Raw genomic sequence first — 18,738 nt, 5'->3', positions numbered from 1 at the left:
AGGAGGTGACTCCTCTGCTGATGCTGAAACGAAAACCCAGAAAAGGCACATACTAAAACGTTAATGGTGGTTTTCTCCAAGTGATGAGCATATGGGTAGATTTTTCTTCTTCTTTCTTCTGCTTATCTGAATGTTGCAGTGTTACCACAACACATATATCATTTAAGTATAAGGACTATGAGCTTCTCACCTACAATCAGGCCAGTAAATCTCACCCCTTTACCTAAGCAAAGTATGACATTGACCCTCCCCCCAACGCAATACACATCCTCAGCGTTATCCTGTATGATTATTTCATGCCATTCCCTTAGTTTAAATGTTGGGGTGTTGGGAAAGCTTAACATGTGACTTCACCTAAAGATAGTCTTGTATCTGCAACCCCTCCTCAAGGATGACAGAGGTCAAGGAACATTAATACTGATTGTAAAATGTGGCACACAGGTCCATAAGGGAGGAAAAATAAGATAGATTCCTGAGTCTTCTTGTGCTGTAGGAAATTCCATCAGGTCCACTTGAAAAACAAAGGTGGCAGTTTGTGAGATTCATTTTTAGAGGACCTGGAAGCCCCAGAGCTTTTCAAGAAGCCAAGTATTTGCTAATAAGTACAGTGACTCCTGAGGGTTGGGACAAGGACCACATTGAAGGTGCAAGGTTTTTCTGGGGACTTGGGAGTGGTCTCTTCAAATTATGGAATAAACATTGATGATAGGGGAACATCAGAGCTCATCTAGTCCAAGCCCAGAGAGGACAAAAGATTCACCCAAGATAATAGTGAATCAGGCACCATGATGGGATTAGAACCAGAATCCATGTTTATCCTCAATTTAATATTTTTGTTTCCAACACAAATTAATTTCACTACCAATTTAGTTCATAAAAAGCTAAATGTTGCCTCATTTTCCTGAAGGACTTTGTGGAGAGGGGACAGATGGCTATAAGACAGGAGAAATCCATAGATGGCCTGAAGGGTTATTTTGCCCCAGCACAGTGCAGAGGTTTGGGATCCAAGAGGACACCGTCTTAGTAAATCAATTACAAATCAGCTAACCCAATCAAGAAAGAAATAATCTTTTACCTGTGAAAGACCATCTTTGCACAGTGGACACTTGGCGTTGTGATCTAGGCATCTTTCAAGGCATTTTAAGCAAAATGTGTGTCCACAAGGTGTTGTGACTGGCTCATAGAACAATCTGGAATTTAGGAATCAAAATGGAAGAAAACTGCAATAAGACCAAAAATAAAAGACAGAGCTACTCAATGTTAAGATTTTATAATACTATTGGAAAATTCTGTGTGTGTTTGAGGGGGGGGAATTTCTTTCCTTTTTAAAAAAAACCCTGTTGTTGTTGCACCTCAGAAAAGCATTTGATTTTTATTTCTGAGCTGGATTTTAAAATAATGCATTTATTAAAGTTTAGGACTTAGCTAGATAATTTTGTAACATTAGTTCTAGTCAGTCTCTTCTGAAGCATCCAGATTTTTTTTCCCGGTCAGATCCCAGAAAAATAAAGATTAATGCCCAGTGTCTGAATAGATTCCATTCTAAAATATTTAGCCAACCTGTTCACCTGAGTATATGTAAACAGATAGATAAACACACAGATAAACACACACACTCTCACACATTTACCCATTAAGTACTTTATATCACATTACATAGCTGTTTGCTAACCTTGATTCCATTTTTCACCTAAGCAATGTTTACTGCCTGAAGGATCTCGAAACTGCACCTGTAACAAACATATAACTGCCTTTTATAAGGATGGATCATTTTCCTAGGAATAGTAGAGTAACATGGTTAATGTGCTTACTGATAGATAGATAGACAGACACATACATATACACATACGTCATTAGATCCTATTTTAATTGCTTTGCAGGAGCTGGATATTTTCAAAGCAATCTGGGGATCTTTTAAAAAGCTGTCCTATACCTTCAGAGATTCATGGATTTACTTTGCTTAAAGAAAGGCTCACCTGCAGCAGGACCACTTGGTGGGGGCAGCTGAAGATGATGGTTCATAAGTGGGGCTCGCACTCACCAAGAGGGCAGAAAGAAGGGAAAGACGCCTGACCAGCCTATTTTGACATCACGAGAATGTTCAGTTGAGAGGAAGAGGCCGTCAGCTGCACAGCCCCCTCGTGTGGCCAGGAGGTGCACCAGCAGCCTAGCCCACACTGCCAGGCTGAGCAGAAGAATCAAAACGTCAAGGCTGAAAAGTGCCTGAGAAAAATTGAACCCACCAACCAGAATCAAACTGAGGTCCAGAGGGGATGAAGTTGCTTATCTCCGTGTGCCAGCCAACCCTTGGCAGATGACAGTGTATGCAACTTCCACTTCCAGTCATGTGCTCTTTCTAGTAGAACAATGATTCTCAACCATTGCTGTGTGTGAGAATCACCTGGGGGGCATTTTCTTTAAACAGCTTTATTGATGTATAATTGACATGTGACACACTGCACATACTTAAAGTGTAAAATTTTATAAGTTTTAACATATGTACTCACGTATGAAACCATCTCCACGATCAAGATCGTGAATATACCCGTCACCCTCAAACGTCTCCTATGCCCCTTCATAAGCCCACCCTCCTGCTCCTCCCCACCCCACCACCCTCATCACCTGGGGAACTTTGAAAAACGACATGTGCCTGGGACCACACCTGCAGAGATTCAGATCAGTTGGTCTAGGGTAAAGGCCAGTTATCAAGAGCTTGTAAAGCTCCTCAGGTGGTTTTAATGTGCAGGCAGGGTTGAGAATCACTGTATTACACAATCCTACTAATCTCTGCATAGGCGAATCCTCTGTGTTGTCGCCAAACCTAATTATCAGAGTCACCTGTCAAGCTTTAAAAAACAGACACAGTGAGGCCCCCGTGGATAAAGTCTGAGATTCAGCAGGTCAAGGGGAGGGGCAGAGATTTGCGATTTTGCACCAGCCAATGAAGGTCTGGAATAGGAGAGAGACTTTACATATATTCGCTTTGTTCTACTTTTTGAATGTTATAATCCTGTTTAAAAAGCAGTTAATTTAACAGAATTAATAAATTTTAGTTAAGTTGGCCAAAAGGTAAAATTAATTTTCAAAAAATTCTTTATGACGGAGGTCCTAACTGGTGCACAAAGGCAAGAAAAATAAACAAAAGTGAGAATTGGAAAGAAAAAAAACAAATCTGTCATTAGTCACAAATCATATGCTGATGAACTTAGAAAATATAAAAACAAATCTACAGAATAATTATTAGAATTAATAGGAATTGCTAGAATTAGCAAGGCTTCTAGGTAAGTATACATACACACACATACAATTGTAGTTCCATATACCAGCAACAAACATGAGAAAACACATTTTTTAAAAGAGGACATTTACAGCTGCTTTTAAAAATCGAGTACCCAGGAATAAATCTAACAGAACATGCATGAGACCTCTGTTGGAAAAAACTGTAAATGCTCCATTGAAAGAGAATAAAGAAGACCTAAAATAAGTCCCAATAAAAATCCCAATGGGTTATTTCACTTGTTTGTTTGTTTTTGTGGAACTTGACAAATTGATTTCTAAACTTTATAAGGCAGGGCAAAGGGCCAAGAAGAGCCAAGACGCTTCTGAAGAGCAGCAGTGTGAGAGAACTTGCTCTACCAGACATCAGAACATAAAATAGAGCTGTAGCCATTAAAACAGTGTAGGACTAGCACAAGAACAAAGAGACCCGAGGAATAGAAGAGAAAGCCAAGAAATTGACCCAGATCCAGATTCTTGATTTATGACAAATGTGGCACTTCAAAGCAGAGTGAGGATTTTCAATACACAAATAGCACTCTCAATAAATGCTATTTGGGATGGTTAGCCATCCATAGAGGGGAGTGAAGGTGGACTGTCTCTCACACCATACACAAAAATCAATTCCATGTGGGCTATAAAAATAAATGTGAAAGGCAAACAGTAAAGCTTTTAGAAGATGAAATATAATATCTTTATGACCTCAAGGTAAAAAAAAGATTTGTTTAATAAGACACACACAAAAACACTAACTGTAAATGAAAAGATTGATCATTTTTACTGCATTAAAACTAAGAACTTCTAAGTTCATCGAAAGATGCCATTAAGAGAGCAAAAGGCAAGCCACAGAGTGGGAGAAGGTATTTGCAGCACACATGACTAACTAAGGACTTGTCTCTAGACTATACATAGAGCTCCTATAAGTCAGTAAGAAAAAGAGATAACCCAATCGAAAATAGGCAAAGATTTATATGCCCCAGCACACATAAAAACTGTTCATAGCAACATTGTCCATAATATCCCCAAACTAGAAACAACCCAAATATCCATCTATAACAGAACTGATAAATAAATTGTGGTAGATTCATACAATGGGACACTATACACTAATGAAAATGAACAACCTTTACCTACATGCAATAACACAGATAACTCTTAATACTGAGGAAAAGAAGTCAGAACAAAAGAATACATTCTGGATAATTCAATTTATATAAAGGTGTTTTTTTAAATAGGCAAAACTAAATTACACCATTTAGAGATGCATACTTGGGTGGTAAAATTATTTTTTAAAAAAAGGAGATAAAAGTCAAGATGGTGATATCAGGGGGAGGGGAAGGGACTCGTGATTTGAATGTAGCATGTGGGTGGCTTCTGGGATCCTGGCAATGTTTTATTTCTTGAACTGAGAAAACTGTGTGAGTATCCTTTTTACAATATTGTGTTAAGAGAATATATTTATATTTTTATGTGCTTTTCCACTGTGTATATTTCACAATTTAAAATGTTTTTCAAAAGCATGATTTGTAGACGCAGACTTCAAGATAACAAAGACAATGAGAGACAAAGAGGGGCAGTATATAATGATAAAAGGGACTTTCCACCAAGAGGACATAACACTTATGGATATATATGCAACTAACACAGGAGCACCAAAGTATATAAAGCAACTATTAACGCACCCAAAGGGAAAAATTAACAGCAACACAATAATCAACTCCCCACTCACATCAAGGGATAGATCACGTAGACAGAAAGTCAACAAGGAAACAGTGGCCTTAAATGAAATACAAGACCAGATGGACTTAATGGATAGATATAGAACATCCCATCCCAAAACAGCAGAATACGCATTCTTCTCAAGTGCACATGGAACATTCTCAAAGATAGATCATACGTCAGGAAACAAGGCAAGCCTCAATAAATTTAAGAAGATTGAAATCATAGCAAGCATCTTTTCTGACCACAATGCTATGAAACTAGAAATGAACTACAAGAAAAAGGCTTGGAAAGTCACAAGTATGTGGAGACTAAACAACATGCTACTGAACAAGCATTGGATCACTGAAGAAATCAAAGGAGAAATAAAAAGATACCTGGAGACAAATAAAAATGAAAACACAACATACCACCTCTTATGGGATGCAGCAAAAGCAGTACTAAGAAGGAAATTTACAGCAATATGGGCCTACCTCAAGTAATCTTAAACTACACCTAATGGAATTAGAAAAAGAAGAACAAACAAATCCCAAAGTCAGCAGAAGGAGGGAAAAGAATGAAAATTAGAACAGAAATAAATGAAATAGAGACTACAAAGACTATAGAAAGGATTGATGAAACTAAGAGCTGATTCTTTGAGAAGATAAACAAAGTTGACAACTCTTAGCCTGACTCATTAATAAAAAAAAGAGAGAAGGCTCAAATAAATAAAATAAAAAATGAAAGAGGAGAAATTACAATGGATACCACAGAAAAACAAGGGATTATGAGAAAATACTATGAAAAACTATATGCCGACAAATTGGATAACCTAGAAGAAATGGTTAAATTCTTAGACTTATATAACCTCCAAAAAGTGAAGCAAGATGAAATAGAGAATCTGAATAGACCAATCACAAGTAAAGAGATGGAAACAGTAATCAAAAACCTCCCTAAAAACAAAAGTCCAGGGCCAGATGGCTTCTCTACAGAATTCTACCAAACATTCAAAGAAGATTTAATACATATCCTTCTCAACTATTCCCAAAAATTGAAGAAGATGGAATGCTTTCTAACTCATTCTATGAGGCCAACATGACCCCTGATCCCAAAAACAGACAAGGACAACACAAAGAAGGAAAATTACAGGCCAATATCACTGATGAAAATAGATGCAAAAATCCTCAACAAAATATTGTCAAACCAAATACAGCAATACATTGAAAGGATCGTATACCATGATCAAGTGGGGTTTATACAAGGGACGCAGGGATGGTTCAACATCCGCAAATCAATCAATGTGATACACCACATTAACAAAATGAGGAATAAAACCCACATGATCATCTCAATAGACAAAGAGAAAGCATTTGACAAGATCCAACATCCATTTATTATAAAAACTCTCAATAAAATGGGTATAGAAGGAAAGTACCTCAGCATAATAAAGGCCACATATGACAAGCCCACAGCCAACGTCATACTTAATGGTGAAAAACTGAAAGCCATCCCTCTGAGAACTAAAACAAGACAAGGGTGCTCACTCTCACCATTCCTATTCAACATAATACTGGAGGTTTGGGCCAGAGCAATTAGGCAAAAAAAGAAATAAAAAGTATCCAAATTGGAAAGGAAGAAGTAAAACTCTTGCTGTCTGTAGATGTAATGATTCTATATAGAAACCCCTAAAGAATACATGAGAAAACTATTAGAAATAATCAACAACTACAGCAAAGTTGCAGGGTACAAAATCAACTTAAAAAATCAGTTGCATTTCTATACTCTAATAACGAACTAGCAGAAAGAGAAGTCAAGAACACAATCCCATTTCCAATCACAACAAAAACAATAAAATATCTAGGAATAAACTTCATCAAGGAGGTGAAAGACCTATACACTGAAAACTATAAGACATTATTGAGAGAAATTGAAGAAGACATAAAGAAACAGAAAGATATCCCATGCTTATGGATTGGAAGAATAAACATAGTTAAAATGTACATACGACCTAAAGCAATCTGCAGACTCAATGTAATTCCAATCAGAATCCCAATGACATTCTTCACAAAAATAGAACAGAGAATCCTAAAATTCATATGGAACTAAAGACCCCAAATAGCCAAAGCAATCCTGAGGAAAAAGAACAAAGCTGGAGGCATCACAATCTCTGACTTCAAAATATACTATAAGGCTATAGTAATTAAAACAGCATGGAACTGGTACAAAAACAGACACACAGATCAATGGAACAGAACTGAAGTCCCAGAAATAAAACCACACATCTACGGACAGCTAATCTTGGGCAAAGGAGCCAAGAACATACAATGGAGAAAGGAAAGTCTCTTCAATAAATGGTGCTGGGAAAACTGGACAGCCACATGCAGAAAAATGAAAGTAGACCATTATCTTATACCATACACAAAAATTAACTCAAAATGGATTAAAGACTTGAATGTAAGACCTGAAACAATAAAGCTCCTAGAAGAAAACATAGGCTGTACACTCTTTGACATCGGTCTTAGCAGCATCTTTTTGAATACCATGTCTACTCAGGCAAGGGAAACAACAGAAAAACTAAACAAATGGGACTACCTCAAACGAAAGAACTTCTGCAAAGCAAAGGAAACCAGGAACAAAACAGACAACTCACTAACAGGGAGAAAATATTTGCAAATCATACATCCAAGAAGCGGTTAAATTCCAAAATATGTAAAGAACTCATACAACTCAACAACAGAAGAACAAACAACTCAATCAAAAAATGGGCAGAGCAACGACTGATGACTGGATAAAGAAGATATGGTATATATACCTGGTATATATATATATATATATACTACTCAGCCATAAAAAATGACAAAATCGTCCCATTCGCATCAACATGGATGGACCTTGAAGGTATTACGTTAAGTGAAATAAGCCAGACAGAGAAAGACAAACACTGTATGATTCCACTCATATGTGCAAGATAAAAAAACACGTGAACAAAGAGAACTATTTAGTGGTTACCAGTGGGAAGTGGGGTGGGCACAAAGGGTTAAGTGGCACACCTATAAGATGACTAATAATAACGTACAACTGAAATGTCACAATGTTGTAAACTATCATAACCTCAATAAAAAAAAGATGCAAAAAAAATGGGCAGAGGATATGAACGTTTTTCCAAAGAAGATTCATAGATGGCCAACAGGCACATGAACAAATGTCCAACATCACTAATTATTAGGGAAATGCAAATAGAAACTACAATGAGATACCACCTTACACTGGTCAGGATGGCTATAATCACCAAGACAAAAAACAACAAATGTTGGAGAGGATGTGGAGAAAAGGGAATGCTCATACACTGCTGGCGGAAATGCAAACTGGGGCAGCCACTGTGGAAAACAGTATGGAGATTTCTCAAAAAATTAAAAATAGAAATACCGTAAAATCCAGCTATCCCTCTACTGGGTATTTATCCAAAGAACTTGAAATCAACAATTCAAAGAGACTTATGCATCCCTATGTTCACTGCAGCATTATTCACTATAGCCAAGAAGTGGAAGCAACTCAAGTGCCCATCAACTGATGAATGGATAAAGAAGATGCAGTATATATATATACTGGAATACTACTCAGCCCTAAAAAAGACAAAATCGTGCCATTTGCAATAGCATGGATGGACCTTGAGGGTATGATGTTAAGTGAAATAAGACAGAGAGAGACAAACACTGCATGACTTCACTCATATGTGGAAGATAAACACATGGATAAAGCGAACAGATTAGTGGTTACCAGAGGGGAAGGAGGTTGGGGGGTGGACGAAAGGGATAAAGGGGCACACGTGTATGGTGATGGATAAAAACTAGATTATTGGTGGTGACCACAATGTAATCTATACAGAAACTGATATATAACAATGTATACCCAAAATCACACAATATTATAAAGAATATAACCTCAGGGGCCAGCCTGGTGGCACCCCGGTTAAGTGTGCACATTCCCCATCAGCGGCCCTGGGTTCATCGGTTCAGATCCTAGGGGCAGACCTATGCATCGCTTGTCAAGTCATGCTGTGGCAGGCGTAGAGGAAGATGGGCACAGATGTTAGCTCAGGGCCAGTCTTCCTCAGCAAAAAGAGGAGGATTGGCAGCAGATGTTAGCTCAGGGCTAATCTTCCTCAAAAAAAAATAGAATATGAACTCAAGAAAACGAAAAAATAGAAGTGTGATTTGCAGGCTAATTTTAGAACCACTACTGTGATCTAACTACAATAGAGTAGCCAAACCAGAATCTCATTTCCTCAGTAATCTGAGTCCTATGAATCTGAAAGAGTTTTATACATTGTTCGATAATGCTAATGATGAAGATGTTTGATGAATCTGTATCTGCCAAACTATTTTTCCTGAGAATTTCAAATTGGGCTTTTGTTCATTCAAGAATGTAATCTACATAAAATAACAATGATATAGCTCCCTGATTCATTGCAACAAATATTGACATTTAATGAGCGGATGAATGAAACAGACACAAAAGGATATAGCAGCTCTTAGCAAGAGCTAGGATTGAAATGCCTTTGATCTGAGTGGTCACAAACAAGAATGCTGCCACAGAGGCTGCATAATTATTACTTTGATAATAATTTGATAAAAAATAATTCAAGGTTCAGATGCTTAGAATATATCACCTTTCAATACTGAATTCACTTCTATATTCAGGGTTACTCTGCTACTCCAGAGGCTGATGGAATAAAGGGACTGGGAACAGATGGAACAAGTATATTTCTCTTGCTATCCTGGGTGTGTGTAATACCTTTTTTCATATAAATTAACTTTATTAACAGGTGGTGATTATGATTAGCTGTTTTTTATTTTTAAAGATTGGCACCTGAGCCAACAACTTTTGTCAATCTTCTTCTTTTTTTTTTTTATTCTTCTCCCCAAAGGCCCCGGTACATAGTTGTATATTTTAGTTGTGGGTCCTTCTGGCTCTGCTATGTGGGATGCCGCCTCAGTGTGGCCTGACGAGTGGTACCATGTCCGCGCACAGGATCCGAACTGGTGAAACCCTGGGCCGCCGAAGCGTTTTATCTCAACCACTTGGCCACGGGGTCGGCCCCTCCATTTTACTTTTGAGGAAATGAAGACTCAGGCAGGTTAAATAACTCACCCAAGGTCACACAGCTAGCTAGTAAGTAGCAGGGCTTGGGATATAAAGTCATATCTGATTCCCAAGCCCATCTTCCTTCTCCACTGTATGACACAGCCAAGACTGTATGTACATCTCTATCTAGACATCATCCATCTACATGTAGATGCACATACTCACACACACCTTTCTCCCTTCCTCTCGGTCTCCCTCCCTCCCCTCTTCTTCTGCCCCAAAGAGACAGAGAGAGAATTCTATATATATAGATAGAGCTGGAAATAGATATATACTCAAATTCTTCTCCCATTTATTTACCACTTTAGGCAATAATTTCAGAAAACAGTTTCGGGGAGGCATTTATAAATCAGAGGAGGGCCAAATTTTCTCACCAGAAAGCATTTTACATTGTCACAGTGATGGAGTAAACAACAGTAATAATACATGCTTTCACTTCGATGTCAGCTGGGATAAAACGTTTGTCTTGTTTGGAAATAGCGATCTTTTCCCACCAGTTACATCCTTGTATTGTGTTCTTCTGCTGCTCTCAAATGAGAGCAAAGAGAGGATGAGAAGGAAGGAGGGGGATGGGGAGAGGGAGGAAGAGAGAGGGAGAGAGTGAACCGACTCCTTAACACCCAGCTACTTGAGTAGCTAAAAGTAGGTTAAATATAAAGCTTTTCGTTCAATTGACAAAGAGGTCACTGGGCCACCAGGTAACTGGTTCAAATATCAAACATTCTTGCTCCACATCTCCAAATATCCTTGTCACCCTAAAGGTGCTGCTCCACAGTAGCCGCAGAGGTGGCCCCCCAATGGTTAGGGTATCCATATCAGGTAAATCTCAAGGGAGGATTTGCAGTCACTAAAGACTGAGGGGCAGAGTTCTGAGGTGTTGGAATCAGGGAGCATCTTCCATGAGCAGAGCTTTCCTATTCCAGCAAGGGAGACTTGGAGACTGGAAAGTTCCTCATGAACGCACCCTTCAATGATTGTTCCATTCACTCTTTCCACCCTTTTCCCTGTGAAATGTATAAGCTGCTCCTGATTTTCTCTCTAGACTCAAAATGGGTAGCTTCACACTCTAACTTGTCTTCTACCAATGTGGCACCACGGGACTGGACTTCATTCTGGAAACTTGCACAGGAGGTACAAATGTCTAGTTTCATGACCCGGCAGATTGTTTGAAAATATCTCAACCCTTAGACCCTCTCCCCAAAAGACACATGAGGGTCATAACACAACCTGATAATAACCTTAACAACAATAAAAAGAAGGAAAACACTAGAGAAGTGGAAAGAGGAACTTTTTCAAGACTGCAAACATTCAAGCTAAAGCATGTATATGAAATAGCCTCTGTCAACATCTGATTTCTGACCTACAGACAAATCCTGTTGGAAGGGGAACTACATGCTTCTGACCAAGGGCTACAGTTTTAAGAGCCTCAAGCTCAGAAATGCTCTGTGGACTTGGCAGGTTTCTTTGCACCAGAAAGCAGCTAGAGTCTCCCCATAACTCACCAGCCCACCCAAAAGCTACTCCAGGCAACAATGAGTTTTCGTTTTGAAGTCTCACTTAGAACAGAGGGGCAGGATAAGAGAAATGATGGCTTTTAAACTCAGAGTGAGCAAACTAGAAGGGGGTCTTATCCTCTTGGTGTTTATTTCTTGGACCAAATTTCTAACCCTTCTCTGAAACCCCCTGTTGAGATCAGGGACAAAGAAGATAAAAGAGAGAGAGCAGAGGAAAGGGAACAAAAGAACTTCAATCTCAGGACTCTTAGTCCTCAGGGAAAACACAAACAGGACGGGTCTGTGTGTTTGCCTTTGTGTCCCCTGGATGTTGGAGGAGTGTTAAAGTGGATAAATACACCAAAGACCTGGGTTTTCTGAGCCAGCTGAATCAAGTCAACCAAGGTCTGACATCTGAAAGACCACGGCTCACATCACAGGCTCAGAGCCACAACGGCGTTACCTGCGGAGGTCCATTTCTCTGCTTGCAAGCAGTTTCTCTATCTCATACGTTGGCTCTGGCATGACCCACCTGCCACTTTGTCGTGAGAGGGGAGAGGGAGGTGGTAAAAGGGCACTGGTTATATAGCCCATCCCACCCTCGCCCACTGCAACTAAAATTCCCAACAGCATCTGGAAGGCCTTCTTGGAGAGCTGCTACATTCTGTCGAACTGTTCGTTATCAGGTCTGGCAGAGCTTATGAGTAAATCTGACAACTCTAATTTTTTTTAAGAGAAAGAAGAAATACATGTTCAGGTAACAGCTGCCTCACTCATTTTCATCCAGATGACAAGAAAAGTTATTCCAAATACAAACACATGTGATTGATATGGAAGACATATGTGCTTGTCAAGGGCAAGAAAACATCTGAGGATCCTCCGTGGATGGATCCCACTATGTGGTGGACCAAAAAATTTTTCTTGACATCTCTTCTCCTGGGTCAACTATCTTAACAACTTTTGTGCAAACATTTCAGCTTCCTTTTATGCTCTTTTGGAAAAAAGACACACTTGGGAATCTACCGAAAGCTGTGGACTTTGTCCTGGAAACACACACATACACACACACTTTTACACACAACTTCAGGGAATTCATAGATCTATTAGAATCCATTCATAGAACCTCCTCAGGGGTCCATGGACCTAAAGTTAAAGAAACTCTGGTCCAGAAGAAAAACTAGTTAACATTTACTGAGTACTTACTCTACGTCAAGCACTATTCTAAGTGTTTTAAGTAGATTTTTCTCAATTAATCATAATAATCCCACAGAGTAAGTACTACTGTTCTCTATTTTACTGACAAGAAATCAGTGGCAGAGAAAGTCACTTGCTCCAGGTCAAACAGCCAGTAAGTGGCAGAGCCAGGGTTCAAACCCAGGCCTTCTGGTTTTGGAGCTCCTCCTCTTAGCCACAAAATCACAGCTGTGAAATGAAACAAATGAAAGTCATTTTTTTACACAGCCCGTGATTGTAGCAGCTTCCTTTTTTGGGAAGGGGGTGGACAAGCCTGTGGATAGTTTGCCTCCCCAGAGATCTGAGAAAGTAGAGATGACTGGGTGAGGGGAGACGCTTGGCCAGGAAGCACATGCCCGTGACTAACTACTTTTCATGGCACAAAATAAAAACTAGTCAGGCCCCCTAGGGGGCTTCCAAAGAATAGGCCTGTGGTGCTGACATTAGCCCTTGAGCTTGGAGGTCTTGATTCAGTAGTTGAGATTAGTTCCTGGGTCATGAACTTAAATACCTACAAGGGGCCAGGAAAGTAAAGCAAAGATGAGACACGGGCTGGTGTAGGGCGTTGAGGGGGGCACATGACCAACTGGAAAGTGCATGTCCTGCCTCAAAACATTCACATTTAACAACAAACCAAAAAAATCCCATGAAGACCGAACAAAAGGCATTCAGCCTGTGGGCCATCAGTTTGTGACCTCTGAGTAGATCGCTTCCTTCCTACTCTTTAGGTATTTCCAAGTCAGGAGTACAGAGAATGCAATCTGTAAGTAAGGGACATAAGCCAGCCCATGTGACAATCCACATAGTGATTTTCGTTTCATTAGAACCATACTTTTATGTGCTAACCAACTGAGCAGTACGTCACTAGCAGAGAGGTCCAGATACCAGAGAGAAAGAACCCTTGGGCAGTCAGAGATAGCACACATCACATACCTCATACATAGGGAGCATTCAAGGTCAGATGCGTCAAAAGATGCAAGTGGAACACTGAGAGCAGGCTTGGCCCCCTGATCAGCAGGAGGATCTGTGATTTAGAAAGCAGTAAGTCAGAGCAGGACCAACCTAGTTTCAAAGACAGTACTTCTGAGGCAAAAGAACCCAATTATGTTTTCAGTCTGCCACTCTCACCACCTCCCAGAGAGTTGATTTGGCGGCTACCAGAGCCATTAGAATGGGATACCCTGAAGTAGGCTCTTGGAAGTGTCCAGCAGCCCCACAGAAAGGAGAGTACAAATCGGGGAATGTCCAGGAGCCCTGGAGACTTCATTCAAATGCAACAGGCACCTCACTGAACAGCAGCAGCAGCAGCAACTCCATGGACTGAGCCAGGCTTCGAAGCCGATGCTGCATCTTGGCCAACCTCTCTTGGAAAGATATCAAGCTGCAGCTGCTGCTTCTCAGGTGCCTACCTATGGGAACACAACTGGGAATGAGCAGAGGGAGGCCTGACCACACTTCCCTGGTCCTACATTCCTGGAATGGGGATGGGGGAGGGAGAGATTGGCCTGGAAGGAAGTGACACCATCAAGGGCATGAGATGTCATTACTTGATACTGTGCTTGACCTTATGCCTTGGCTTTCCATTATAATTATTACTGAACACTGGCAATAGGCTGGGAACTGTGCGTGCTCTCACAGGAACCTTGCAGTAACCGCTGAGGTGACACAGCCAAGTGCCAGAGCTAGGCCACACCCCCAGAGCCCAGGGAGCCCTCATACAGAGGGTAAGTGACTTGCATGAATTGTTGAGCCCAGGCAGCTCCTCCAGGCCCCTTTCTCCCTGCATAGAGTCAGTACCTGGCTTAGAGGCTTTATGAGGCACCTCTGGGTCTTGGGGTTCAGTCTGGCAATGTTTCCTTTTCTTCTCCTGGCATTTGCCCGTCTTGATGGAGGCAGCTTCTGGAGAGGCAGCATCCCCCTTCTCCTCCTCGTCTCCTTGGTCTCTCATGTTGTCTTCTTGCCCATACTCCTTTACTTTAGCTCGATTCACCTGGCCCCTGCAGTCCCCTTTGGCTGCTGCTTCCTCCTGACTAGAACAATGTGGGAGCTCTGGATTTTCCTAGAGGAAGAAAAAGCCAAATATCAGAATCTACTCAGGACCAATCTTCTCCTCTGATATTCCTGCCCAGGGGACAAAGAGAAAACTGCATATCCCGGATCATTTAGTGGACACATAGCTTAAGTGAGGGGCAGTCATAAGGCATATTTCCCACTTCTGTCCACACAGCATCTGCGACAAAGGCATGCCCAGCTTGGGTGGAGCTGAGAAACTTCCCTAGGCAAGGACAGAAAAGTGTGTAGGGAAGAGACTCCTTGGGCAGGGGTGAAGGAGAGAAACGTAAAGCATAGCACCAGTCCCATCTCCCACCCAAATCAGTCCCCAGCCACCAAGGCATGCCGTTAAGGTCCATCCTGTCACTCACTGCCCTCACTGCCATCCCAGGCCATCCGCAAGCCCTGCACCCCAGCTCCAAAAGGACTTTTAACTTTAATTTTAATTTTTGTGTGTGTGTGAGGAAGATTGGCCCGGAGCTAACATCTGTGCCAGTCCTCCTCCGCGTTGTATATAGGACACCGCCACAGCATGGCTTTATGAGCGGTGTGTGGGTCCACACCCGGGATCCAAACCCATGAACCCTGGGCCACTGAAGCGGAGCATGCAAATTTAACCACTATGCCACCAGGCAGGCCCCCTAAAAGGACTTTTGGTAAGGCTTTGGCACAAGTGGGTCCATAGGCCTGCAGAGTTACCTCATGCTCCAGAACTATATGTTAGACTGGTCAAATGAACTAGAGATAAACTATTCCTTTTACTAGAGTTTGGGTGAAAAGTCTGAAAAAGAGACAAAATCATTTGGCAAAACACTCAATCATATCTCTAGCCTTTTCAAGAATTTTTGTCCAAGAAGAGGATATTTGAAAAGGGATCTAGAAACAAATGCAATGAGAAGGTGTTTATGCGGACGTGTCCAGAGAATCCCCTCTCTGCTCTAAATCCAGAGGCCACCGGTCAAAATGCTCATGTTATTTTTCCCCTCCAACTGCTACCAAAAAAAATGGTAGATAGATGAAAAGTGGGGAGTGTACAGTTGGGAGGAAACGATGAGCTGAGGAGAGAAAGGATGTGGGTTTTCTTAGTCTCTAACCTGGGGAGTCCAGGGTTTCTTCAGCACCTTAGCCATGCTGCACCCTCAACCTTCCACGAGCCCCAGGCATTGTCTACACAGGAGTACACTGCTTTGCAAGGCAGAGTTTGCAGGGGAACCCAGTCCCTGTTCCCCAGCTGGCTCACGCTGGAAAGCCAGGGGTGCCGTCTTTCTTCATTTCAGATTAAGCTGCAATAAGAAGTCACCCTAGGCACTTCGGTTCAGTACGAGTGTTCTCAATCATGTCATAATAATCTCAAACAATTATCTGAATGAGCTAGGGGTTCTCTGACTTCAGCAGATACTCTGAGTTCTGCCTTTTTTTTTTTTTTGAGTTGGGCACACCTGCATTTTATTCTTTTTCCAGAGCAAGGAGAGAAGCTGGGAAAATGTCAGGTTTCCACCTGACAGAGAATCCAAGAAGCCACTGAGATCCCAGGGCTTACATACAGGGGAAGAACATAGGGCACAAATGGAGGGGAGACTGCTGTCCCAAGGTGCGTAGGTATTTGGCACTAAACTCTATTTCAAGTCAGGACTTCTGAGCCCCAGCTTCTGCCCGCTTGCCCTCTGCTGGGAAAGCCAGGGCCTGGAGCCCATCTCTCCGTGGTTCTGTTCCCTCATTTTCAAAGAATGGCACAAATAGCTGTCTTCCTCCCAGGAATGTCAACCTAACACTTCCCAAAGCACTTCCCTCTTCTCGGCTACAAATATGTACCGGAAGTCTTCTTGTGTGTAAGAGACGATGCAGCAATATGACATTACCTCCACTTGGGAACTCAGCTGGCGCTCAAAGACCAGCAGCTCGAACAAACAAAAAGCAGGCAAAGAGGGGGTGTCAGGCCCTCTTCCCAGGCTCCACCCCTAAGCTAATACAGCCACCCTGATTGAATGGCTCCAGGGAAAGTGGGCCAATTCCTTTCTAGTTCTGTCAAATCCCTCGCTCAGCTGGATCTGAGCAAGAACTGAAAAATGAACGTAATAAATCATAAACCCTGGGACCATGCCTGAAACTCAGTTTTATCTTTAAGAAATAACCTTCCAGCAAGGAAACAACCACTAGCGAATCCATTTGTGCTTTCTCAGGAACTGAAGTAGGAGAGGCAGGGCTCGCTCCCCGTGCTTGCCCGCAAAACAGCCAAACGAAGCGTCACGAGCGAGCTGGGTGAGTTGAGTTTTACCTGTGACGACTTTGGTAGATTATGGCTGGTGCCTTCAGTAGCCATTGACTCTACGTGTTCCTTTAATCTAGGGTGAGGTGCCAACAGCTTCAGGATATCGGGAGAATGTTCCTGAGAATCCCCCGGGACTGATGGTGAAAAGAAACTAAGGAGAAGCTGTGACATAAAACAGAAGACTTCACTACTTGAGTTTCTACAGGTGCTCAGGTGAAGGGGGCAGGGGTAGGGAGGGGCAGGGGAAACAGCTTGCAGGGCAAAACTCCTGGGAGGAAGCCTGGGATCAGAGACCCCGACACACCAGGGTGGGGGTCCTCACTTCAGCAGGCAACAGAATCGCCTGGGGAGCTTATGAAAATTCCAGGTTCCTAGTTCCCATGCCTGGCTCCCCAGGTCTGAAGTGCAGCCCAGGAATCTGGATTTTGGAAAGGCACCACGGATGCCTCGGTCACCCTAGCCAAAGTTAAGAACCACCACTACCATTTCATAGAAATATCCACAGTGATATTTAAAAATCTATCTAGGAGGAAAGAGACAGAGAGCGAAGGCAGGAGAGAAACATCAGCTGGGGGACCTGGAGTCATGTCCATCATACCCCAGTGGGCAGAAGTCTACAAATGTCTTCTAGGGTCCTCGCTATTTCTCTTCTCTGCCTACCATTTTGCTCCCTCCTCCCCTGACCATCATCCCTGGATCTTTAATCCCTCGAGCAGTGAAGTGTTAGGACAAGCAGAACTTAAACTTCCTCCCTCTTCTCCCAGCCTCTCCTTCCCCATCTCTGGCCGTCACTATCCAGAGAATGTCAGGTAACTTCAAGTACTGGGCGCAGGCACGCTCCACTCTGTGACTGTTTTCCATTGCAATTGGATAAGCTGGTGGAGTGAGAAGATCCAAAAGGGATTGAGAGTCAAAGATGTGCCTTCTAGTGCAGGCTGCACCATTCGCTGCCCGCATTCTTGCTTCAATTCTCCCCTGTGCCAGCAGGATTATGAATATACATATGCATATATTGTATGTGACATGTAGCACATGAAGGCAGGTCACTTGCCTTCTAAAACATATCCAAGTTTTTACCACTGAGCAGACCCTGCAGCGTTTGGAGACCCACTAAAGGATGTTTCACCCCCTTGCTCGGGGTAATGGTCAGGGTATTAATCGATCAAGGGAATCTGACAGAAACTCTGACTAAACTCTCTCCAGTTTGACTTGTTCTCTTGCTGGCCCTCGGCAGTTCCTTCACGATATTCCTCCAGATACCAGCACTTTCCACGTAGCCATACCCTGCCCAGCCTTCAAGGCTCAGCTCCAGTGCTGCCTTCCCCTACTTCTCCAGCCTCCCTGATCTCGCCTGTCCTTTCATGTACTCTACTGCACCATAAGATAGCGCCTCACGCTACACAGTCTTGTGTTAGCCTCAAACTGTGTCGCAGATGTCTTTCTCTCTAACCAGATGGCCACCTTCTGGAGGGCACACGACAGATGTACAATAAATACTCATCACACTGGATGGAACTGAATTAAGATACTTATCCATCCCAGGGCCCGGGAAAGGTCTAGGGTTCAGGCCCA

At 42.1% G+C, this 18,738-nt stretch overlaps 1 protein-coding gene across 13 annotated transcripts in view; it reads right to left on the bottom strand.

Moving 5' to 3' along the window:
- Nucleotides 1–18,738, bottom strand: part of LONRF3 (LON peptidase N-terminal domain and ring finger 3) — a 152,949-nt gene that overhangs the window by 19,743 nt on the left and 114,468 nt on the right. For 10 of the 13 annotated variants that reach the window (XM_070606012.1, XM_070606007.1, XM_070606008.1 and 7 more), the window contains 4 exons: nucleotides 17,173–17,328; nucleotides 14,643–14,904; nucleotides 13,779–13,869; nucleotides 1,076–1,190 (listed from right to left, as the gene is read on the bottom strand). In XM_070606012.1, coding sequence (XP_070462113.1) covers nucleotides 1,076–1,190; nucleotides 13,779–13,869; nucleotides 14,643–14,904; nucleotides 17,173–17,328 — 624 coding nt within the window. The remainder of the gene's footprint in view (nucleotides 1–1,075; nucleotides 1,191–13,778; nucleotides 13,870–14,642; nucleotides 14,905–17,172; nucleotides 17,329–18,738) is intronic. The other 3 variants (XM_070606003.1, XM_070606006.1, XM_070606005.1) reach the window with 1 other exon arrangement.

Source organism: Equus przewalskii, chromosome X, assembly GCF_037783145.1.
Source record: "Equus przewalskii isolate Varuska chromosome X, EquPr2, whole genome shotgun sequence".
Lineage (NCBI taxonomy): Eukaryota > Metazoa > Chordata > Mammalia > Perissodactyla > Equidae > Equus > Equus przewalskii.
This window is presented reverse-complemented; position numbering and strand designations above follow the sequence as displayed.